The 22,226-nt window shown below is 36.1% G+C and overlaps 1 protein-coding gene across 2 annotated transcripts; it reads left to right on the forward strand.

Annotated features, from left to right (window-relative positions):
- Nucleotides 1-8,477: 8,477 nt before the first annotated feature.
- Nucleotides 8,478-20,767, forward strand: LOC131333918 (U-box domain-containing protein 35). 2 transcript variants are annotated; one of them, XM_058368735.1, is made up of 10 exons: nt 8,478-9,033; nt 12,911-13,014; nt 13,559-13,683; nt 15,908-16,122; nt 16,219-16,282; nt 16,630-16,924; nt 17,596-17,697; nt 17,774-18,202; nt 19,188-19,946; nt 20,318-20,767. In XM_058368735.1, exons 1-10 carry the CDS (start codon nt 8,841-8,843, stop codon nt 20,381-20,383), a joined length of 2,352 nt encoding a protein of 783 aa, XP_058224718.1. In that variant the 5' UTR covers nt 8,478-8,840; the 3' UTR covers nt 20,384-20,767. The 2 variants fall into 2 exon arrangements, with proteins under 2 accessions (XP_058224718.1, XP_058224719.1); XM_058368736.1 differs by lacking the exon at nt 8,478-9,033 and adding an exon at nt 10,807-10,925.
- Nucleotides 20,768-22,226: the final 1,459 nt, after the last annotated feature.

A 22,226-nucleotide genomic window follows, 5' to 3' on the forward strand; every position in this document is an offset into this window, starting at 1 on the left:
ATTTTTCGGTTTTTTTCTGATTGTTTTGGGCTTAGGTCTAAATTAGAGGAAGTGGAAAATCCATAAAAAGAGATGCCATACACCTTGAAAGTAACAAATAGGATTAAAGAGAATTTTTCGGACACGTTGCTTGTCCTTAGTGAACAAGCACCTTTTTTTGCTGCATCATCAACAACGTAACCGACGTGATAAAATGAAAAATGAAAAATTTAAGGGTGCGTTTGGTAACCTTTTCAGTTTTCAATTTTTAAAAAACTAGAAATAAAAACAGGTTTATGTTTTTTCATAAAAACAAAAACAAGAAATATGTTTGGTAATAATCTTTTTGAAAACAACAAAAACTGAAAACACAAACATGTTTGGTAGTATCATTTTTGTTTTTGTTTTTATTCTTCAAATTGAATGAACAAACACAAGCAATAATAGACAAAAACAGTTTGATCACTCCCACACATTGGAACAACATTGAACGTCACCCCACTTGCAAAGGCAATTCCCCATTAACCCTTCACAGTAGCAAAATAGCAGCAGTTGTACAATCAGAAACAGCAACAGCAAAAGCAAGAGCAAATGCTATACCAAGCAGCAGCAGTTTGTATGCAGTAAATTTTATAGTATAAGTATTGATGCACTGGAATAACAATTTCCTTCTCTTTTCTAGTTTTCAAAACTGGGTAAAACTTCTTTTTTTAGTTTTCATAATTTCCAGAAATTCTTAAAAGTGAAAATAAAAATAAGAAAGTGAAAATATGTTACCAAACAAGTTTTTTATATTAATTTTCAAAAAAGTGAAAATAAAAACCAAAAAGTGAAAATAAAAAGGTTACCAAACTCCCCGTAAATGTTGATAATTAGCCTAGATGCAATTTGTCACTTTTTGGTGCTTTAAGTAGGTAAAATCATTAATGAGATCTCATATTGTCTCACAAAAATATTTGTTGTCACGTTTTTTTGTACACTAATGTCTAACATTAAGTAAAAATTTACCCTTACAATACCTTCAATTAAATACCCATGAAATGTTTTTTAAGACGAGTACAGGGTTCACAATAAGATGATCTGATCCACTTGTAATTTGTAGGCCTCCTTTGGGATCAAAATAAGATGATCTGATCCGCTTATAATTTGTTGGCCTCCTTGATATTATCACTATTAAAAAGAATGATTTTGATACGATGTCAATAGGTATCAAAATAACTCATTTTTTGAATATTTTTTGTGTTTAATTACCTATTAAGATTTTTACCGTGAATGCCCTTCTAAAGCAAACCATGTTATATAAGTATTGATGCCCGATTTTTAGTATACCAATCGATATTCGCAATTCCAAAGTGATACATGACGCAAGATTTGATAATCCGAACTGCTTGAATTATGGAGCATGTTTAGAAGAGCATTAGTTTAAAAAAATATATAGTAATTTAACACCAATCGCCATCTAAACATAAAAAAATACTTTAAGAATATGACTTGTTTTGATACTTATTGATACATGATCAAAATAATTTTTAAACTAGTGATGCCAACAAAATAAGCGGTTTAGATAATCTTATTGTGGTTTCGATATGCATCTTAAAAATAAAAAATGTATTGTGGTTTGAATGAGGGTGGCCAAAGCGACGTCATTTTGGTTGCTCTACACCGTTCGTGTGCGGGGTTGCGCCGCCACAGCCTCCTCAAATTCAAGATTTTTGTATAGTTCCTCTTTTATACATGAATTTCAATTGGTTTTAAATTGGGAGATCAATAACCATTTTTCTATTCCATTTCTACCCCAAACATAGAAATCTTAAGAATTCATGAATCACATTTCTGTCCCCCTAAGATAGACATCTTCCAAACACAATCTCACAGTCACTCCTGTGGAGCCCCAACTGATGGGAACCCATGAAACTGATTAATGCCGTCAAAGTAAAAAGGGTTTGACTATCCTATAGTATGTGGTTACTTTCCGATGATCGAGATTTGTAATATATTCTTGAAATTTTATAAGTTTATTTTTGTGATTTGTCTTGAGCAAACTTAAGAAGTTAAAATCATGGAGTAATTTTTATTTAAATTTACTAAATACGTAAAGTACATATTTAAAAAAAAAATAATTCTGGTTTTTCTTAACCCTTCCCGTGTTTGGTCCATAATTTTTCTTGTAATCCTATAATCAAAATTCAAAGTAATCAAAAAAATTGAAAATTTCACTTACTCCAAAAACAATTAATTATTAGACAAATCAACTACTAGTAATTTAGTTAAAGTTGCACCGAAGCCCTTTTTTTTATCAAAAAGAAAAGAAGAAAAAATTTACGTAGAGTCCTAATTAAATCTATTCAACACAACTAAGTAGAGTCGAGGCTCGATACACAGTTGACAGTAAATCGCAATTCTATACATGGTGGTGATCTATTTGAACAGCTCAACAGACTTTAAGTCCAACTCTATTTGAAACTCAGCTGGTGATTTATTTGTTCGGGGGCATCCATCCATTCAAAATAGGTTTCCTTTCTTATTATTAATATTAGTGTACAGTAATGGACCTTCACCACTATTACACATTAGGCTGGACTAAACACCCAAAATCACCTTCAAAACGGATCCTAGCCCAATTTACCGTTTTCTTATTGGTTAAAATATGATGAATCAACTTGATACTACTAGGCTGATAAAAAAAAAATTGATACTACTTGAACCTAGGAGTGTTAAATGGGTAGGTTTGGGCCAAATTGGATAAGTTATTAGTAGGTTGGGTCTTTAATGGGTCATTGACCCATTTAGACCCAATTAGTTATGATCTCAATTACTCATACCCAACTCAACCCATTTATTTGAAATTAAATCTGCCCCGCCCATTAATCCAATTACATATATATTAAAATTTAAAATGACTAAAATATCCATATACAGTAAAATGACCATATTACCCTTATAAAATTAAATGACCAAATTACCCTTGTATACTAAAATTACCATAATACCCCTATATACTAAAATGACCAAATTACCCATGTATACTAAAATGGCCAAATTACCCTGTATACTAAAATAACTTAACCGAATGGAGATTCTGCAGAAATTTTAGCATCCAGTAAAAAATGATTAGAATGAATTGACTATTGACTAGATCAAAAAAAAAAAAAAGAATTGATTATTGCCAACTGCAAAAGTTTCCTTCAAAAACCAAAAAAAAAAAACTTTTCAAAAATGAATCGAGCTGAGCAGCTCGTGGCTCGCCTTGGCTCATTAGTAACAGAGCGGAGCTCAAGCATGAGTTTTTGGCTCATTTACTAAACAAGTTGAGATCGAGACTCCAAAGCTCGGCTCAGCTCGCAAAAGTTTGGCTCGTTTGATCAAGCTCGAACTCGAGTTTTAGGCTCGTTCAATAAAAGGGCTGAGCTCAAACACTACGAAACTCGACTCGACTCGTTCATACCCCTACTCAGACATACCATCAAACAACTTATAGGCACTATCTCTGCATATTGATAATAAAACGAACACATATACATCGAACTGCCAATCACAAACTATACAATAAACACAAAAATCAGCAACGGAATCATCCAAGAAAGGCTCATCACAACCTCTATACTCCAACAACAACAAAGATAGAATTACTTCTCGCTTTTGATTTCAAGTGTCTGAGTAGTCTCAATTGTCGGAGTAATTCGAGAAGGTGTAGTTGTTGCCAGATATGGCTTGAACCCACACGACGGTGACAAATCCCAGCCATTTCGCGATGGCAATAAGATAATCTGTTGAATTGTGCTAGATAATCTTTGTAATGGTCTTTTTTTCCTCTGAATTAGGTGTTCGGAATGGACAAACGATATTGGTTCGTCCCATGTTATTCAGAAGAAGATATACGAAGGATGCCTGCACTTTAGTCTTGAATACCCTTCAAAGCCTGACTTGGATGCACAACCTAGCCATTTGTTGAGGTAATTTGCGACGGCAATGAGCTCAAATTCTATGTCGAAGTCGCCTCCGCCGATTCCCCTGTCGATGGCTATGACGAGTGGATTTGATTGTGACGACCTCTGTGGATGAAGAATGAGATCGAGAGGGGCTAACTTCAATTTGTATTGTATTTTTTCTATTTTTCTTTGATGGGTCATGTTTATGACTTGTTGTATCATTTACGTTGACCCATTAAGACCCACTTGAGACCCAATTACTAAATGGGTTAGATGGGTTAGACCCATTCTGACGCAACTAATAAATGGGCTAGGTTGGGTTTATTTTTGGATTTAATTTGCCACCCGTCTCAAAGTGCAATCTTGTGTTATATATATTTTTGCAATTATCTTCAACGGTAAAATGTAATAGACCTTGGTGAATCGTGTATTTTAGTAATCGAGGCCGTTAATTTGGTTGATTTAATTATGCTCGTAAATTTTGGGCTCCATCAGATTTATGAGGCTTTTTCATCGGTACCAAAATTCATTATAAGAATGATAACTTACGTCCGATCAAGTATGTAATAATAAGAGATTTACTTCATTCTTGGCAGGAATAATCTAAATCCCTCTCACGTAAAAGATAGACGGTTTCGATTTTTAAAAAATAGTTTAGGCGGCCCTCGAGTGGTGCATTATAGGATTTTAATGCCTCTGGAAGCACCAAATGTGTTCTGCAATGTTTTTACCGACATCCGATTATCACTGATTTGGGCGAGAATGATAGAATTGATAAGACGTTAAATCCTAACGGTTCAGATCAAGTATTTGGAAAAATGAGTCGGCAACTACCTTTAAAATCTATATATTGAACTTACTTGATTCTAGACCAAGGTCTTCTGCTATAGTATAATTTACGATAACCACATGATCGCAACACAATCACGACGATCAATAACGTTCATTTTGTTGTTCTTCATTTTTTAATGATTCTCATAAATTTTTTGGTCTATCAAGTTTTGAAAGCCCATTGGGACGCACATTCATTATTGAAGGCCCCTACAGCTTTTAGATTCGATAGCAAGTATTTTTAATTGGAATAGTTCAACAAAAGTAAGATCTCACATCACAATGGCACCTATTTTTGCTCCTTCAATAAAACACAGTTGCTTTTTACATTACAATATATTGCACTTCCTATGAGACGGATTGATCCTTGTAATGATAAATTAATTAATTTAAAAAATACAAAAAATTGTTTTTTAAAGTGTTTTCTAATTCATTTCTTTTTTTTAACATTTTTAATAGTTTATTTTTTTGTTGGGACCCGGCGATATATCCAAGTAAGTATTATTATTATTGTGTTCTAATTAATTATTATGTTGTAAATATTGTGTAGCATGCACATATCCAAGTACGTATTTATTATTGTGTTCTAATAAGAATTTGTAATTTTTTATTGTGTGGCATTCAATATCCAAAAAAAAAAAAACATTAGACTGTTTATATATTAAAATTTTTTATTTCAAAATTTACTGCTCTAATTTTCAATTCATTTGCACCGGTGCGAAGATCATATTTTTATTATCATTTTATCCTAGAGAGTAATAATTAAATTTTATCTCTAAAATTCTAATAATTAACTACTGCTCTTGCTTTGAGACACTATGGAGCATAAACTTCATTATGAGAGCCCTAAAGATAAAATTTAATTATGACCCTATATAATAAAATGATTAGAAAAATAAGATCTTTGCACCGGTTTTAACAGATTAAAAATTGAAACACTTAATTTTTAATTATAGTTTTAATATATAAAACTCTAAAAAAATAAGGTTGCTACTTCAATAAAACAGAGTTGTTCACCATATTGCACTCTCTATGAAACAAATTGCTCCACGTAATGCGATGCATGTTTTATGAAATATTATATGGCATAATTCATTAAACAGATTGCTCATGTTGTAGCCGATATCTGATTATCACCCGACTTGGGCAAGAATGATAAAATTAACAAGACGTTAAATTTTAACGGTTTAGATCAATCAAGCATTCAAAAGAATGAGTCAACGGCTACCTTTAAAATTTATACATTGAACTTCATTCTAAACCAAAGCCCTATGCTATGGGACTTTAAGGTCTCTAGAAATACCGTATGTGTTCTGATCATATGGTTGAAGAGGTCTGATTAAGTTACAAAATTATAATTAAATAAATTATATTTCTTAATGCAATTACTACCGGGAAAAAAATGCAATTACTATAATGTGTCTATTAATTTAAGTTAATAAACTATAATATTGTATTCAAAATTTTCATATTAAAAAAACCCACAACTTTGCTCCTTCAATTATACAGATCTGCTCCTTTGATTACATTATATTGCACTTTCTATAAAACGGATTGCTCTTTGTAATACAGTGCAAATTTTATGAAATATGTTAGGAAAATGATATTGGCACTCCAAAAATTGATGCAGGCACTCCAAAATCAGTGTAACTCCAAAGTCACTTTCCTTTGTTTTTTGGAGTGCCTGCATCAATTTTTGGAGTGCCAATATCATTTCCCATATGTTATATGGCATGATTTATGAGTTTTTGTGGCTTTATATACAATTAGTTTGTGGTCCACTAGAGTCCAAAATAGATTGCACCTATTTTGTTGTGGAAAAAGGCCTATATGAGTTCATATGGCCTTATTTATGAGTTTTGTAGCTTTGTATACAAAATATTTGTGGTTCACTACAAACCAAACACTAGAGTCAAAATAGATTGCACCTATTTTGTGAAAAAACTACTATTTGAGTTTTTGTGACTTGGTAAATGACATTTTGTGGTATTATATACGAGGGATATAACTTTTTTTTTGGTAATTACGAGGGATATAACTTGTGTCTTCCTTGATCAGAACTTGTGGCAATATATATGAGATATGTCGCTTCAATGTCACTTCCACTACATTTTCACTAGGGTCCAAAAGCTGTCATATGAGAGTATTCTTTATGATATTTTATGGGTCTTTTGTGTTTTATGACCTTCTTGTATTACAATGTGTGGTATATCCAATAACTTCATAAAAAAAAACCCAGCCTCCATATGAAATATCAAGGGCCCTTACATGAGATTTTGTGGCTCCTTATATGAGACCCAAGATGACAGGTTCAAGGGGTCATCTTTTGCCTATGTGATACAATATCAACCACTCATTTGATCAAAGGGTGTGTACCATACACACTTTCATACTTTTAGCCACAAAAATTAATAAGAGCCACAAATTCTCATATTAAAGGGCTACAAATCTCATACATGAGGTTCAACCACATATCCTCCAACCTGCCATGTGAAAATATTTCAAGAGCATCTCTAATGGTCCGAGATAATTTAGCAAATGAAAAGAATCATTTTTTTGACTTTTTTTGGGTAAATATCATTTTTTGACTTGTCCAGTTGTAAAAATTGAAGAGGATGACAATGCGGTTATACTGATTTAATGCTACTTTGGCACAAATACCTTTTTTTGTTATTATTTGATCGAAGGTGTTGGACATCCAAAGTATTGAAAAGTCACACGTTGCAAGTTTAGGCCACAAATTTGGCACAACAAATGGCTCTGTTGAAATTTGGTAAACGTTTTCGGCTCACCAAAGCTATTGTTTGGAAATTGGTTCTAAAAGAAACATGAAGTTTAAGGGTGTTGATTGAGTACCTAGAGGATGTTACCAAAATCACTCCATCTATGTCGCTGCTGAAAAGTTTAAGAACCTTCTTAAAAAATAAGCAGCTTATTTCACATTTTCAAACTCAAAAAAAATGCAAATGAAAAATAATTTTTTGAATTTTTTTTTTTGCACCGTTCAAAAGATTTCAATAATGAGATATATCAAATAAGATCCATATTGCTAGAAAAATTATTTGCGTAAACATATAACTTTTGAGCAATTGCCTTCTTAAATAATAAGTACTTATTTTGAATTTTAAAATCTGCTTATTGTACGAGTGATACATGGAAAAGGTTGTGCCGTTTTACGAGCCAGATTAATATATGCTCTCACCCCTGATCGGGGGTACTCATCGGAGTTCTATGAATAACTTAGAATTTCAATCATGACTAGATAAACCTAATTTAGGTAGGGGTGTACATCGTCCAGATTGGTCCGGTTCTTTAGAAAACCAGTAACTGAACCATTCCAAATGGTTGTAAAAAATTGAGAACTAAAACCTAACCAATTTTTGCATGGAACGTGACCAGAACCAAACTGTAAGACCGATTCGGTTTCGGTTCTATCCAATTAGCATCCAAACACTTAATCACAACACATGAACTCATAAAATAATTGAGAATTTAAAATACCAACTACAATAGTATATCAGATGTTTGGTATTTTTTTGTCTTTACTAAATTTTTTTTTTTCCTTTTAGCAAGAATTTATTACTCCATTTTTAGACTCATTTATTAACAAAAAATAAAAAAAAATTGAAAACATTCGGAGAAATTTTTAGACTCATTAATTTATTAGTGTAGTGTACCTAGACTTACTGAAGGTAGAATAACAGACCATCCGTCATTTATGGAATTCCCTTAGTAATTGAATGGAGAGAGAGGGTGAGACAGGGAGAGACTCATGGGGTCTCTATTTTGAGGGAGTGAGAGAGAAAACGTTTGAGGCTTTCCGGTTCCTATTGTGAAAGGGAAACAAAACCAGGAAAAAATAGAGAAAAAATAGCAAAACAAAATGGCACGTAGAAGTGCTTCTTGTGCTCTTCTCTGGAATTGGCAAGAAAGATAAGTGAGACTAAAAGTCTGATTTTGTCGGGAGAGTAATTTTGCTTATCCTCGTTTTGTCTCATTTTGTTGGTGGGCGTGCAGATCGAAATTTCATCCGAAAGAGAGGAAGGAAAAGAAAGGGTTTTTTTTTTTGTAAGTTTACGAAAGGGAATAAATAAATTAAGGATGTGGATTCCAAGAAATGGAGAAAGGCATGGGGTGGTAGAGAGGTTGATAGCAGTGGCTATAGACAAGGACAATGGGAGCCAGTATGCTCTGAAATGGGCTATTGATAATCTCATGAGCAAAGGCCAAACTGTAGTTTTGGTACATGTCAATGTTAAATCTGGTTCATCAGCTGCTCATTATTCCAATCCGAGTAATCTCTCTCTCTCTCTCTCTCTCTCTCTCTCTCTCTCTCTCTCTCTCTCTCTCTCTCTCTCTCTCTCTCTCTCTCTCTCTCTCTCTCTCTCTCTCATGTTCTCTTTTATTGATCTATATACCATCTTTTTCAAATTCATGATAATTGGATGTTGGACATGTTTATTGGTGTCTATTAATCGCGTCACATGAATGTCTTTGATCGGGAGAGGATAGTAAGAAGAAACAAACGTATATTTTCTTTTGTTTTGTGACGCTCTTTAAAGAAGCTATGTGCTTATAAAAATACATAATTTGTTTGATTGCCTTGTTTGGAAATTTATTTTCTGGATGAGAACTTAAAAAGAACATTTTTTGTCAAAAAAATGGAAGTATTTCTTTTTCACAAGTTTTAGTTTAGAAATAGGGAAATGATATTGGCACTCCAAAAATTGATACAGGCACTCCAAAATCAGTGTAACTCCAAAGCCACTTTCATTTATTTTTTGGAGTGCTTGCATCAATTTTTGGAGTGCCAATATCATTTCCTTAGAAATATAAGTACTATTTTTGGAGTGCTAATATCATTTCCCTAGAAATATAAGTACTATTTTGTCTTGCTCATTTTACCATTGTAATTGATTTTTTCTTGATCTGTTGTATTGAATTTATAATTTCTACAACAACCTGATTTTCAGATATGTTATTAAAAAAAATTCTAAAGTAATTTCTAAGATAAATTTCTTTAAATAACAGCAAAAACTTAGTTTGATTACAATTCTATGGATTTGAATTAAGTTAGGGAAAACGAATAGAGTTACTACTGGTACTATAAATTCTTCGACTTGATGCGATCTTTCAACTTCGTCTTCTATACCTACCATAAAATGTCATAGCAACAATAGCACCATGAGCATACAAACACTCGGTAGATAAACAATCGTACTTTACAAACAATCATACAACAGTTCACAAGAACAATAGGACTAGTATAGTGCATAATAATACTAACACGTTATCCAGTTCTTTGCTAGCCATTACTTACGTGAATTCTACAGATTCTTCCTCTCACATCCATTAATTATGATCGTGTACAATCTCTTTGCTTGTCCTACACCGAGGTCTCAAAAGGCATGCTATTCACGGAATAAGCCACCGTTCCACTAACACATTTTATTTTATTTTTTTACTTTTAAAAAAAGTGTATATTTTGCCCTTATTCAAAAAATTTCCGCACTTGTTGGTTTCGTGTCAAATTTTTGTGAATTATTGAAAAAGGTTAAAAAAAATTATTTTTATCCAAATATTTTGAGAAATAACCACTTTTAAGAAATTGGTTATTTTCCAAAATATAAAGAAAATTTACTTTTCTTTTCTGATTAATAACTCGCAAAAATTTAACGCAAAACTAACAAACATAAAAAAAAATTGAATTAAAATTAAACGTTATTTTTTCTAAAAGTAAAAAAAGTGTAAGTGAAACATCACCTAAGGCGGATCAAAAAAAAAAACAAAAAAAAAAACATCACCTAAGTCATTCGTAGACTATTCACGGTGGCAAACGATTCACAATAGATTTCTCAGCTTTCCAAACCGAACTCATGGAACAGGAACGGAACAGTGAACACCCTTTTATGGAAATTGATTTTGGCATTCCAGTTTTACCACTGACACTCAATTTTGTGCATCATGTGAAAAAACAAAACAAAAAGTGAAGTGCAGTCGACTAAAAATGAGGTGGCAAAATCACATCATTTCCTTATTCCAATTCTTTTTTTGCCTTTTGTTCCTCTCTCTTCCTCGATTAGTTTCAGTTGTTGCAATTACTGGTACTCATCCTTTCTTCATTTGGGATTCTTCTGTAATGGAAGATGGAGTTCCCTGTCTGCTGTATCCTAAGATTGATAACAAGTTAGTCCCTTTTTGAAGAGCCCCCTCTGTTCCATTTCCATTCCTATCATTTTAGCTCCAAAAAATGGGTACATCAAGAATTCTGGCTCTGGCGCCTATTTTGCGTCTTTTCTAGTACGATTTTACTTTACTAATGACACAGTTACAAGTTGTATTTGATGACATGCTTATTGGTGGGATTATTATTTTTTGTGCGTAAAATGGAAGTGCTGATATGGTATCCACCACCGTTCGGATTATTACCTGTCACACCGCACCAGTCACCACTAGGGCTGCAAACGAGTCGAGCCGAGCCGAGCTTTACTATGTTCAAGCTTGTTTATTAAGTTTTTAACAAACACAAGCTCGAGCTCGAGCTCAGTGAAAACTTAACGAGTCGAGCTCGAGCCGAGCGGGCCTTAGCTTGACTCGAGCTCGAGCTTGTTCACGAGCCTCAACGGACCAACGAAAAATGTATATATATATCCTTGCATAGGCCTAATACAACCAAAAATATTTTGATTGTGAAGGTATATATCTTTCATTTTCCTATGGTGTGTTGGTGTGCGTGTGCTTTCGCTTCCCTTGGTTGATTGGAAACTGAAAACGAAAAGAATAAATTATGAAATAACAATTAAAATCCTAAACTTAAGTGTATATACCCCGGCTCGCGAGTCTACTCGAGCCGAGCTTATCCTAGCTTGAGCTGTAAACGAGCTGAAAAAATCGGCTCGAGCTTGTTCGTTTAATTTCCGAGCCGAGCTTGAACGAACCACTAACAAGCTGAATTGCGAGCGGCTCGGTTCGTTTGCAGCCCTAGTCACCACTATCTGTAGGGGAGCCACTGCACCTATGTTGGCCGAAACTAATGCCCTAACATTTGTGATTGGTGTTAGGAATACGTTTAGCACCAATAAGGTCTTAGGGGACTCGAACATGGGACTTGCCCGACCAAGTCCGAGTTTCCACCATTAACATTGTATTTCAATTCTCTCTTGACCCACTGTTAACGCCTCAAATTCTGTTAGTGAATAAAAATAGTAGAATTCGAAGTGTCAGAACCGGTTCCGTTTCGTTCTTCAATGCAAACTCTGGGCCAGTTCCCCTCCCGAAAGTATATGTTCATAAGTGCTGGGGTGTATTGTGTAGAGTGTGTGTGTATATATATATATCGGGGCGGTTCCGGGGACCCTTAAAAAATCCCCCAAGTTCCCGATCGAATTTTGATGATCCGAGCCGCTCAATGTAATCAGAACGTAATTTTAAGGGTACTCGTGAGAAGCCCTAAGAGGGAGGGAGGGAGAGACTAGGGATGATCCCAATTTTATTTTTTTCCCGATTTTTACGCAGCTAGGCATCCTTCTAGGTTCTACCAGTTCATTCTAAGTGTGTAATGGTTCTCACACTTATGTGTTGCACTTGCACCAAACCGGACCAAAATCCAACCACTAATCTGTGCATGATCTTTTGAGCATCTTGGTACTACTTTCACTCATATCATGGCTGCTATCTGAGTTTTTGAACAACTTCCTGGTGACATAAATTCAAGCGAGTAATTATTTAGTAGTTTGGAAGCACAACCACGTGGTGCTCTAGACTATTTCAAAACCACATATTTATGTGGGGTCCATTCACTTAGTTGTGGACCCCACGAGAATATATGGTGGTGAAGTAGTCGGGAGCACCACGTGGCGGTGCTCCCAGACTACTGAATAATTTCACTATTCAAGCTGTGTGTGGTTTCATCACTTACAGAAGAATTATCTTCCTGTTAATCTGCACTTACGTGAGGGCTAATAAGGAAAAAAAATCTGGATTCTAAAAATGTTTTAGAGGCTGAAAGACTGCTAGTGCAAGCAATGATTCCTCCTGAAAATTAGAAAATAGTAGTAATGTATTTGCATATGGAGTCTCTTATATGTTTATATGCTCCTCAGCATACATTTTGGAGCTGTGTTTTTTGTCATATGATCACAATGAGTTATTTAGGCTTCTTTTATGTGCAGGGCAATGCCAAATTTCTGATGGACATGGATCACCAAATGGAGATCTTGATCCACAAACCAGGGAATTGTTCCTTCCGTTTCGTTGCTTTTGTACACGTAAAGATGTAGGTTTCAAGCTCCAATATCTTTATTTTATAAAACCATAGTTATAGGCAGACACAATATTGCGAGAACATAGTGAAAATAGTTAGATGTTCTATGCAGGTGATTGCCTGTAAGGCTAAGTCCACCCACTGGCCTTGTTAGTTGTCAAACTCAATCCTCACGTGTCAAGTAGGTGAATAAAACACAGTTTACGTCCGGGGACTATCTGATTCTTATCCCTGCTTTTATTTTACCGCATAGATGAGAGGATATGAATGACCAGTCTCTTTTCTATGGAACCAATCACAAGCATCCAACTAAGTGGGGAAATATGATGTAAAAAAAATTTGGTGACAGAAACCATTTCTCATTACTAGACCGACCAATGTGGTACAATCTCTGTACTCGAAACATCAGTTACACAACTTCCAATTCGTCTGGGTGCATGAACAGCGATGCAAAGTGAAGTAGAACATTAGCATGTGAATCCTTCCTCTTCAAACATAGTTTTACCTTTCCTCACTACGTCTTTTGTGCTTTTTTCCCTTGCAATTTTTGCATCAGATCCAATGCCTTGACATCGTTCTCGAAGGTACAGATGTTGTCGAAGCATTAGTCGAGTATGTCAGTCAATCAGCTATAGAGATATTGGTCCTTGGTGCACACTCCAAATCTGGTGGATTTCTCAGGTATGAACCTCTCTTGGTACTATTACAGTCACTACTAAATTGGTAAGTTACTCTTCATTTTCTTCCAGTAACGAAATTGATATCACAAGTCTAACTCTCAACACTGCATGCTCATGAATGACTACTACGTATATTTGACTACTGAATTAGATAGTAACCATCCTAAGCTATGTGGGCTAGGCCGGCCATGGGTTTTAGATCAGACCCGTAGAGAAGGGAAACCTTCTATGGGGGTAATGGAAGCTTTGGTACTAGTACTACTATAGGAAAAATGCTTTCTCCACCTTCTTTTAACATTTTTAATTTTTCCTCCACTTCATTGGGTTCTTTTTTCATTTTTCTGCTATTCTTCAACTTTTTCAATTTCCCCACCATCTTTACCATCATTTATCAATTTTTTTTTTGTTGAAAAATGAATCTTTATCTAAATATTGTGCCCCATGTCCAGTTGCACCTGCTTTGAAGATTTCTACCTTTGAAATGTTTCCTAACTTGTTCATGTGGTTCCTTCTTTACGAGCTTCATTGCTTGTCAATTCTTCTTCTATTCATTTTTTCTGAAATAAATGCAACCTATGAAGTTTGAGACCCTCATTTTTGTTTCTGTCAGGTGTTTGACACATATCGAAACGAACAAGCTTTGGATATGCCATACCTTTTTTTCTAAATTGGGTTAGACAAGGTTTTTTTTTTTTTTTTTTTTTAACGGGTTAGACACGTTACTAACACAGGTTGGAATTGTGTGTTGGGTCCACATACACGTAGGGACATGTTAAGCATTTAGCTACAATGCTTGGTATCTGCCTATATGATCCCAGTTGAGTTTTAAACTCATTTGTCGTAGTTTTTTTATTAGTTTTATGAGTATGTAAATTTCTCTTCTTTGCTGCAGTTCTCTTTTAGTGACTTGCTCTAGTGTGTTAAATGATGTGACCCAATGCATCTAAAAAGGTTATAAATGTTGTAGCATTACCTGTTTCTATTACTTTTAATGCTTTGTTACTGTTATTCACATAAACAGAAAACAAAATAGCAGAGTAATTGTATTTATTTGGTCAATTTTGGTGTCCATATTAAGTCAATATACGATGTTCTAAAGTTTATTCTCCCTGTCACTCCGTAATTATGTCATGTTTGTTTCTCTATTCATGCTTCTTAGCAACAACTTTGCAGACTTGTAATAATTTTAACCTGGAAATGGCATCCGAAATTCGAAGCTGGAGAACTCTAATTTTTAGAATGAATGATTAACCAAGAAAGATCTATTCCATTTTCTCCCTTGGGGTGTTTCCTTGGTTGGCATCTTGCCAATCAAGGGATTGGGTCTCGGATGGGCGCTTGTTGTCCTTCTCCTTGCTCCTGTTAGTCTTTGTAATCATTTTCAAAGATTAATAAAATTTATTTTTGCCGTTCAAAAGGAAGATCTATTCCATTTTCCCCTCGTTTCTTTTCATTGTTGCTGGTTGCTAGCAACTATTACTCACTTCTTTTTTGACTTCGTTTTCAGTCTCGCCTATCAGTCCCTCTTTTGCACCCTTTTGCATGGGGTGCTCCCAACTCTTATGAAGGTTTACCTTTTTAAGCTTCGTTCCTGTGTAGAGCTCTTTTCCTTGTTCTTTTATGCGTTGACACTGATTAATACACGTTATAGAAAAGTTCTAGACTCTCTTTATAATGATGGTTTAGAGTTCTAAAAGACTTGGACTAGCCTACGCTCTCAAAATATTTAAGATGTCTTTCTCTTCTTTTTTTTTTTTTTTTTTTCAAATCTTGGAAAAAACAACCAGAACCAATAAGTTGTTAAGTGTTGGACCCAAATGTAACCCCTTTTAACGATCTAAAACCACCCAGTGATCACTTTTAAAGCTATCCGAAATATCAGTGTGGGGAAACCGTCAAGGTTCAGATTCTAAGAAGTAAAAACCCAATTTATAAAGACCTTGCTCATAATTATCATAACCATCCATCATGAATTCGAACATATGTCACATCTGTTCTAGTTCTAACACAACCTAATTTATGCCAACCACAAACAGAACAGACACTTCCAGGATCCACACAATTGGTGTATGAAAAACTTGGATGTAGCCATATCAAAAGACCTTTCTTGTTATTTTCCTTTTTGCAAGGACGATATGCAGAATTCGGATACTTTTGATATATGTACGATCCTATCAAAAGTACGGATTCCCAATCCTAAGTTTGTTATTGATCACTCTGAGCAGGAGATTCAAAGCAACAGATATTCCAAGCAATGTTTCAAAAGCAGTACCGGATTTTTGTAATGTATATGTCATTTCAGCCAAAGGAAAGATTTCATCCACAAGACCAGCATCTCGTCAAGCACCAGCTGTCTCCCCACTGCGCAACCAAATTCAGTATCAAGCCCAGATCAAATCAGATTCTGTGACACCACTAGCCCCATGTATTAGTACAAGAGGTTAGCTATTATTTTCCTGCTTGAATGACCATTTCTCTGATTTGTAAACCATTTGGCAATGGTCACTTATAAATATTATCTTGAATCTTCTGTCAGGAGCACCCAAGGTGCCATCTGAGCCACAACCGCAAACCCCTCTCAATGACCCGGACTTCATCAGGTTAGTCAGTTTAATTGGATAATCCGAAGGAAAAAGTTTAGCAAATTACCTTGAGATCTATATTGAGTCCTATATATACATGGAGCATATAGAAAGTTATGCTCTGGGTCTCAGAAATAGTCCTCTATATAGTCTACAATAATGAGTGCCCGTTTGGCTCCCAATTGCTTATCTGCCTTTTGCTTAATATAAGAAACAAGCAAATAAGCAATAAGCACTCCGGTAGTCCCGAAGCAGGTTATTTACTTCCTGCTTAAAAATAAGAAATAAACAAATAAGGAAGTGAACCAAACGGGACCGGAAATTGCTTTTGAAAAGTCTGATTTGAGAGTTATTGGCATAAACAGGTCACCATTCACTCATAGGAAAGGCCCAAATGGAAAACCTTATGGCGAACTCACGACACCAGAAACCGATATATCCTTTGTTAGCACCGGCAGACCAAGTGTCGACCGCATGTTTCCTTCATTCTATGACAGCTATGAAAGTTCAAGGTCATCAAGGCCGTCAAGCAGCTCAGAAGTGGAGAACCATAGCTTTGAGTCACCGCACCTTGGAGGAAAATCAATGGGCACAAGCACACCACCTGAATTCTCGACGATCTCCAATGGTAGTGATAAATCGTCTTCGTCACAAACAGGGGTAAGAGTACTGCGTAATTTAAGACCTTGTTCGCTTGACTGTACTAATAACAAAGAGATACGTATTCCCGTAGGATATACAATCCCATAGGATAACTAATTCCATTGGCCTGATAATGAGGGGATTAAATAACAATACCTTCCCCAGTATTCCATATCCCTCTTTTTCCCACACTAATAACAAAAGGGATATATAATCACATCTGTTTGGTAAAGTTGTTAGTTTTTTTTTTTTTTTCGTTTATGAAAAACAAGAAATGAGTTTTTGTTTATTTATTAAAAATAAAACAAAAAACACGTTTGCTGACCATAATAGTTTTTGTTTATTTGTTTTTTGAGCTGCCGAAAGTGTTTTCAAAACAAATGAAAACACAATTATATGTTTCTAGAATTTCCGTAAACCAGTGGAATTGATTATGTATTTTGTAAAAAAAAAAACAGTAACACAAACATATTTATGATGCCTATTTCAAAAAATATCGGAAACAAAAACAAAAAATTGGAAATAAAAACTTTTCCGAACAGAGCCTAAATAATCCCATCAGACTCGTAATTTCGATTGGCCAGAGCATGCATCGACATGCATCTCTAAATTTTGTGTGTGAATATGTAGTTGCATAGACGCAAAGGTATATGCACAAACAACTGCCATGCTTACGATTAAACTTGCAGGATGATGTTGAAGCTGAAATGAGGAGGCTAAAGCAGGAACTCGTTCAAATGATGGAAATGTACAGTACAGCCTGCAAAGAAGCACTCTGTGAAAAGGAGAAGGTATGCAAAACTACTATTTTTTTTTTTTGGAACTTCATGATTTACAGAAACATAAAAGCTGATCTGTCTTAAATAGGCAAAGGAGCTCCAGCGCTGGAAAACGGAAGAACAACAAAAGTCAGACGAAATGCGACTAGCTGAGGAATCTGTAATGGCGATTATCGAAAGGGAAAAAGCAAAATCAAGGGCAGCCATTGAACATGCTGAAGCAGCTCAGAGGATTGCAGAAATGGAAGCACAAAAGAGGATTAATGCAGAAATGAGAGCACTCAAAGAGACAGAAGAGAAGAATAAGGTCTTAAAGAAACTGGCACATTCAGATGTCAGATACCGGAAGTACACAATTGAAGAGATTGAAGAAGCAACAAATTTCTTTTCTCAATCTCGCAAAATCGGAGAAGGCGGCTATGGGCCAGTGTACAAGTGTTACCTTGACCACACCCAAGTTGCAGTTAAGGTTCTTCGCCCGGATGCTGCTCAAGGAAGATCACAATTTCAGAAAGAGGTATGTTGCCTAATCACATGTACATGTTGCAAGAATTCAGTTGAGCTTGTAGACGAGTTTTCAAGCAGAAAGTAAAACAAGTAATTCTATAGTTAACAACTTACCAAATGGATTATACCTGAACATTTAACCTTAATATACAGCTTATCCACCTTCGAAGTCATTATGTAATCCTCCAAGTTAATATCAAACCCTGTATTTTTGTTTGTTTTGAAGTGTAAACATCAATTACTGAGGTATTAACTACGTAAAGAAAAACAAGAAAAAAACTCTTTAAGTTCCAAAAATAGCTAGCATCCTCTGGACAGTGGATAACACTAGTATATTCAAGAAATTATTTGCTTTGTGAGTGGCCTTGAGGTTAACACTACACCATTTAACTACCTTATCCAAATATATCATGAGCAAGTAAACTACATAAACTTAATAGAAATCAAACTTGTATCCCTTTGGACCAGGTTTGAAAACCAAATCAGTACCGGCTGATATGTACTGTTTCTATGTAAAGCTGATACCTTGGCCTCCAATTTTGTGTAGTTGAAATACTCGTTGGTACTGGATGGTACTGGTCATATTGGGAAATATTGGTCAGTAGCGGTCATACTGCGTTGGTTTTTTCCTTTCTGAGTAGGTCATACCTTGAATGAAAGCTGTTGCTTCTATATTTTTTTTTGAAAATTTGATTTATTCTTTTGCTCTCAAATATATATGTATGTATATGATTGTATAATACTTGCAGCGATGAATTCGGGTAGAGGTATCTGAAATTTCTCCGGAAGTGTATATAAATACCAATTATAAAACGGTCATAGGTTCGGTATTCAGAGTCTAAGACCCTTGCTTTGGACTTGAAACTTCAGCTTTTCGTTCTTAGACTAAAATTTCATTTCGTTTTGTTTCCACTTGTAACTGTGACTGTTCCCACTTCCCATACAAGCATGTATTATTGTTTTCTAATTCAACTACTTACTGACAATGATCACAGGTCGAAGTACTGAGCTGTATACGACACCCTAACATGGTTCTCCTCCTGGGAGCCTGTCCAGAGTACGGGTGCCTAGTGTACGAGTATATGTCTAGAGGAAGCCTGGAAGACTGTCTCTTCCGACGAGGAAATGCTCCCCCTCTCTCTTGGCAACACAGGTTCCGAATCGCTGCTGAGATCGGCACTGGCCTACTTTTCCTCCACCAGTCCAAACCAGAACCCCTAGTTCATCGCGACCTAAAACCCGCCAACATATTACTCGACCGCAACTACGTGAGCAAGATCAGCGACGTCGGATTGGCCAGGCTCGTCCCTCCGTCTGTGGCGGACACTGTCACTCAGTATCGAATGACGTCGACGGCCGGAACTTTCTGCTATATAGATCCCGAGTACCAACAAACAGGGATGCTTGGGGTGAAATCCGACGTGTACTCTCTGGGTATCATATTTCTACAGATATTGACGGGCAGGCCTCCAATGGGGTTGACTCACCATGTGGAAAGGGCTATGGAGAATGGGATGTTTAGTCAAATTCTTGATCCAGTGGTGCATGACTGGCCTGTGGAAGAGGCACTGCGTTTGGCGAAGATAGCGCTCAAGTGTGCGGAGCTGCGACGAAAAGACAGGCCGGATCTTGGCAAGGTTGTGTTGCCAGAACTTGAGAGATTGACAGCACTTGCGGAGGAGAGCATGTTCGATTTGATGAATGGTGGCAGCAGTTTATGGTCACCCAACCAGAGCCAACATTCCGTGTGCCAAGTAAGAGGAGATTCCTTGTTCGGTTGTTATCTCAGAACTACTTTTTCTTTTTTTCCTTTTGGTTACGACTCAGAATTGCTTTTTCAATTGGTTTCAGAAAATTACCCCAATTTTGTAGACAAAACTTCTTGTTTTCATGTTGTGATTGTTTCTTTGGAGAAAAATGTTAATGGAGAATTTGTAAACGTCATTTTTGGTCTTCTTCCACTGAAAAATTTTTAAAATTAACTTTTCAATTTGGTCTACCAAACGATTTTTCTGGACTAATTGTCTAGGTCCTTGCATTTTCTTCAAAACTTCTAAACTATTAACGATTACCGAACAGGCTGAACTTGCGAGTCTGACTAATAGTTAGCATGACATTTTTTCAGGAAGAGCTGAGTTACCCTACAAATGGCTATGATAGCTCCAGGAGCCGCTCTAGCATGGATGCCTGACAAGACGCTGTGGAGCAATGCTATGAACATAGATAGAGGCGCACAGATCTGGATACAGATGTGTCTTGGACCATCCGGTACCCGTGGATCCCACAAGGTAGATGGACTGTTCCGGACACCTCTCTGTGTCCGTGGCATTTTTTGTATGGATGGAGAACAGTTTTGTGATAAGATAGAGTATGAGACCTAAACTAGTTTCTCTTCTTTCATTTTCTTTATTCAGTTAGCTGCCCTCTTTGAGGAACTTTTTAGCATGAAAGACCAATGAGATGGGGAGCCTTCATGTTTAGAGAGCTTGTTAAGGAAGAACACCATATTTGTATATTTTCCCGGAAACCTTTCGGGTTTTAGAAGCAAAGACCATGAAGATTCGCAGAAGCCTAACTTGCCTGGCTATGACCAGCTGATTTTTATTGTTCTGTGTTAGGAAATTGATGTCTGCATATAAAAGTAGCACCTGCGATTACTGACCAAAAAACAGTAGCAGGCGAATCGGCACAACCCCTCAAAAATTCATCTTTAATGTAATGGGAACAACTTTTAATTAGCTATGAAATCATAATGTGGTTATTATTGTGTTTTTTTTTTATTTTTTATGGCGGGATTTGTCTTTGGGAGTGACTTTGAACTTATCGTGTGGAACCATTACATACTCCCCATCTCTTTGATCTCATAGAAGTGCTGCCAGACATCAGTGCTCGAAGTTTACCAGCGTGAATTTTGAGCTTGAATAGATGCGTTGTAGAATACCTACTGTGCCAAACGGATGGGGTGGAGTTGGGTGTCCGGTTTGTGCTCAAAATGGTGTTGAGAGTTAGCAATTCTCTGAAGAATTTTGTTATGAGCCGGAGAATTTGCTGACTGTCAATTTATTGCTGCTTCCACTACTGACATTGCCTTGGTGCTACCATCAGGGAGAATTGTAGTGAAGTCTGGAATTTTATGACGGTGGGTTGTCCTTTCTTGAGAATTATAGAACTCCAAAGGAGGAAAATCTACTTCAGTTCAGAAAGAGGATGTGGTGAACAAAAAACACTCACTTGGTTGAGCCGAAGGACCATTATTAGACGGAGGTTGAGGAGGAAGTGGAGATTTACAAGGAGTGAGAGGTAAAGGAGAGCATAGTGGACATGGATCTTCAGAGTCCTCTTCATTTTCTAGAAGACTGTCTTCTAGACACTCATCGCAGTCACGTGCATCAAAATAACAATGACCTGTTTCTGGATTTTTGAAATAGAAAACTGGAAAGCCGCTAGATTGGAAGTATTTAATTGGAGGGCTAGTTCTAGAACCATCTACAAACATGTCTATCCTTGAAGGAAAAATGACAGGATGGGTGGAGGATGAGGTAAAGGCTTCTTTTGGAAATGAGATTTCCACTGTACCATCAGGTTTTGAGACGAAAAGTGGATTTGAGGATTGGATAGGTATGAGCTTTTGTTGGTTCCTTTCATAAGCTGTAACCCAAGATTCTGGGAAAAACTTTAGAAGCTTAGAACGAGAAATCTGACGTAGAACATGGACACAGGAAGCTTGGTGAGGTGCGTTGACAGTTAAGAAAAGGTCTTCATCTGTGGAAGAGCTTGGTGAGGTGCGTTGACAATTAAGAAAAGGTCTTCATCTGTGGAGGAGGGTAATGACATGTCTAGGGCATGTTTTTGAAGGTGATAGGCTATTTGATAGTGGAGGGTTGCTGCATATGTGGTAGAAATTTGGGAAGCACCACCAATTTGAACTTGCACCTTCAGAGCTGTTAGCAGATGAGGAACTGCTAGTGGCATGTTGAAATTTGGATAAAGGTAAAGACCACAGTTTCAACATTTAAGGTGGTTTGGACTGTAGC

Source organism: Rhododendron vialii, chromosome 7a (assembly GCF_030253575.1).
Source record: "Rhododendron vialii isolate Sample 1 chromosome 7a, ASM3025357v1".
In the NCBI taxonomy this organism is placed as follows: Eukaryota; Viridiplantae; Streptophyta; class Magnoliopsida; order Ericales; family Ericaceae; genus Rhododendron; species Rhododendron vialii.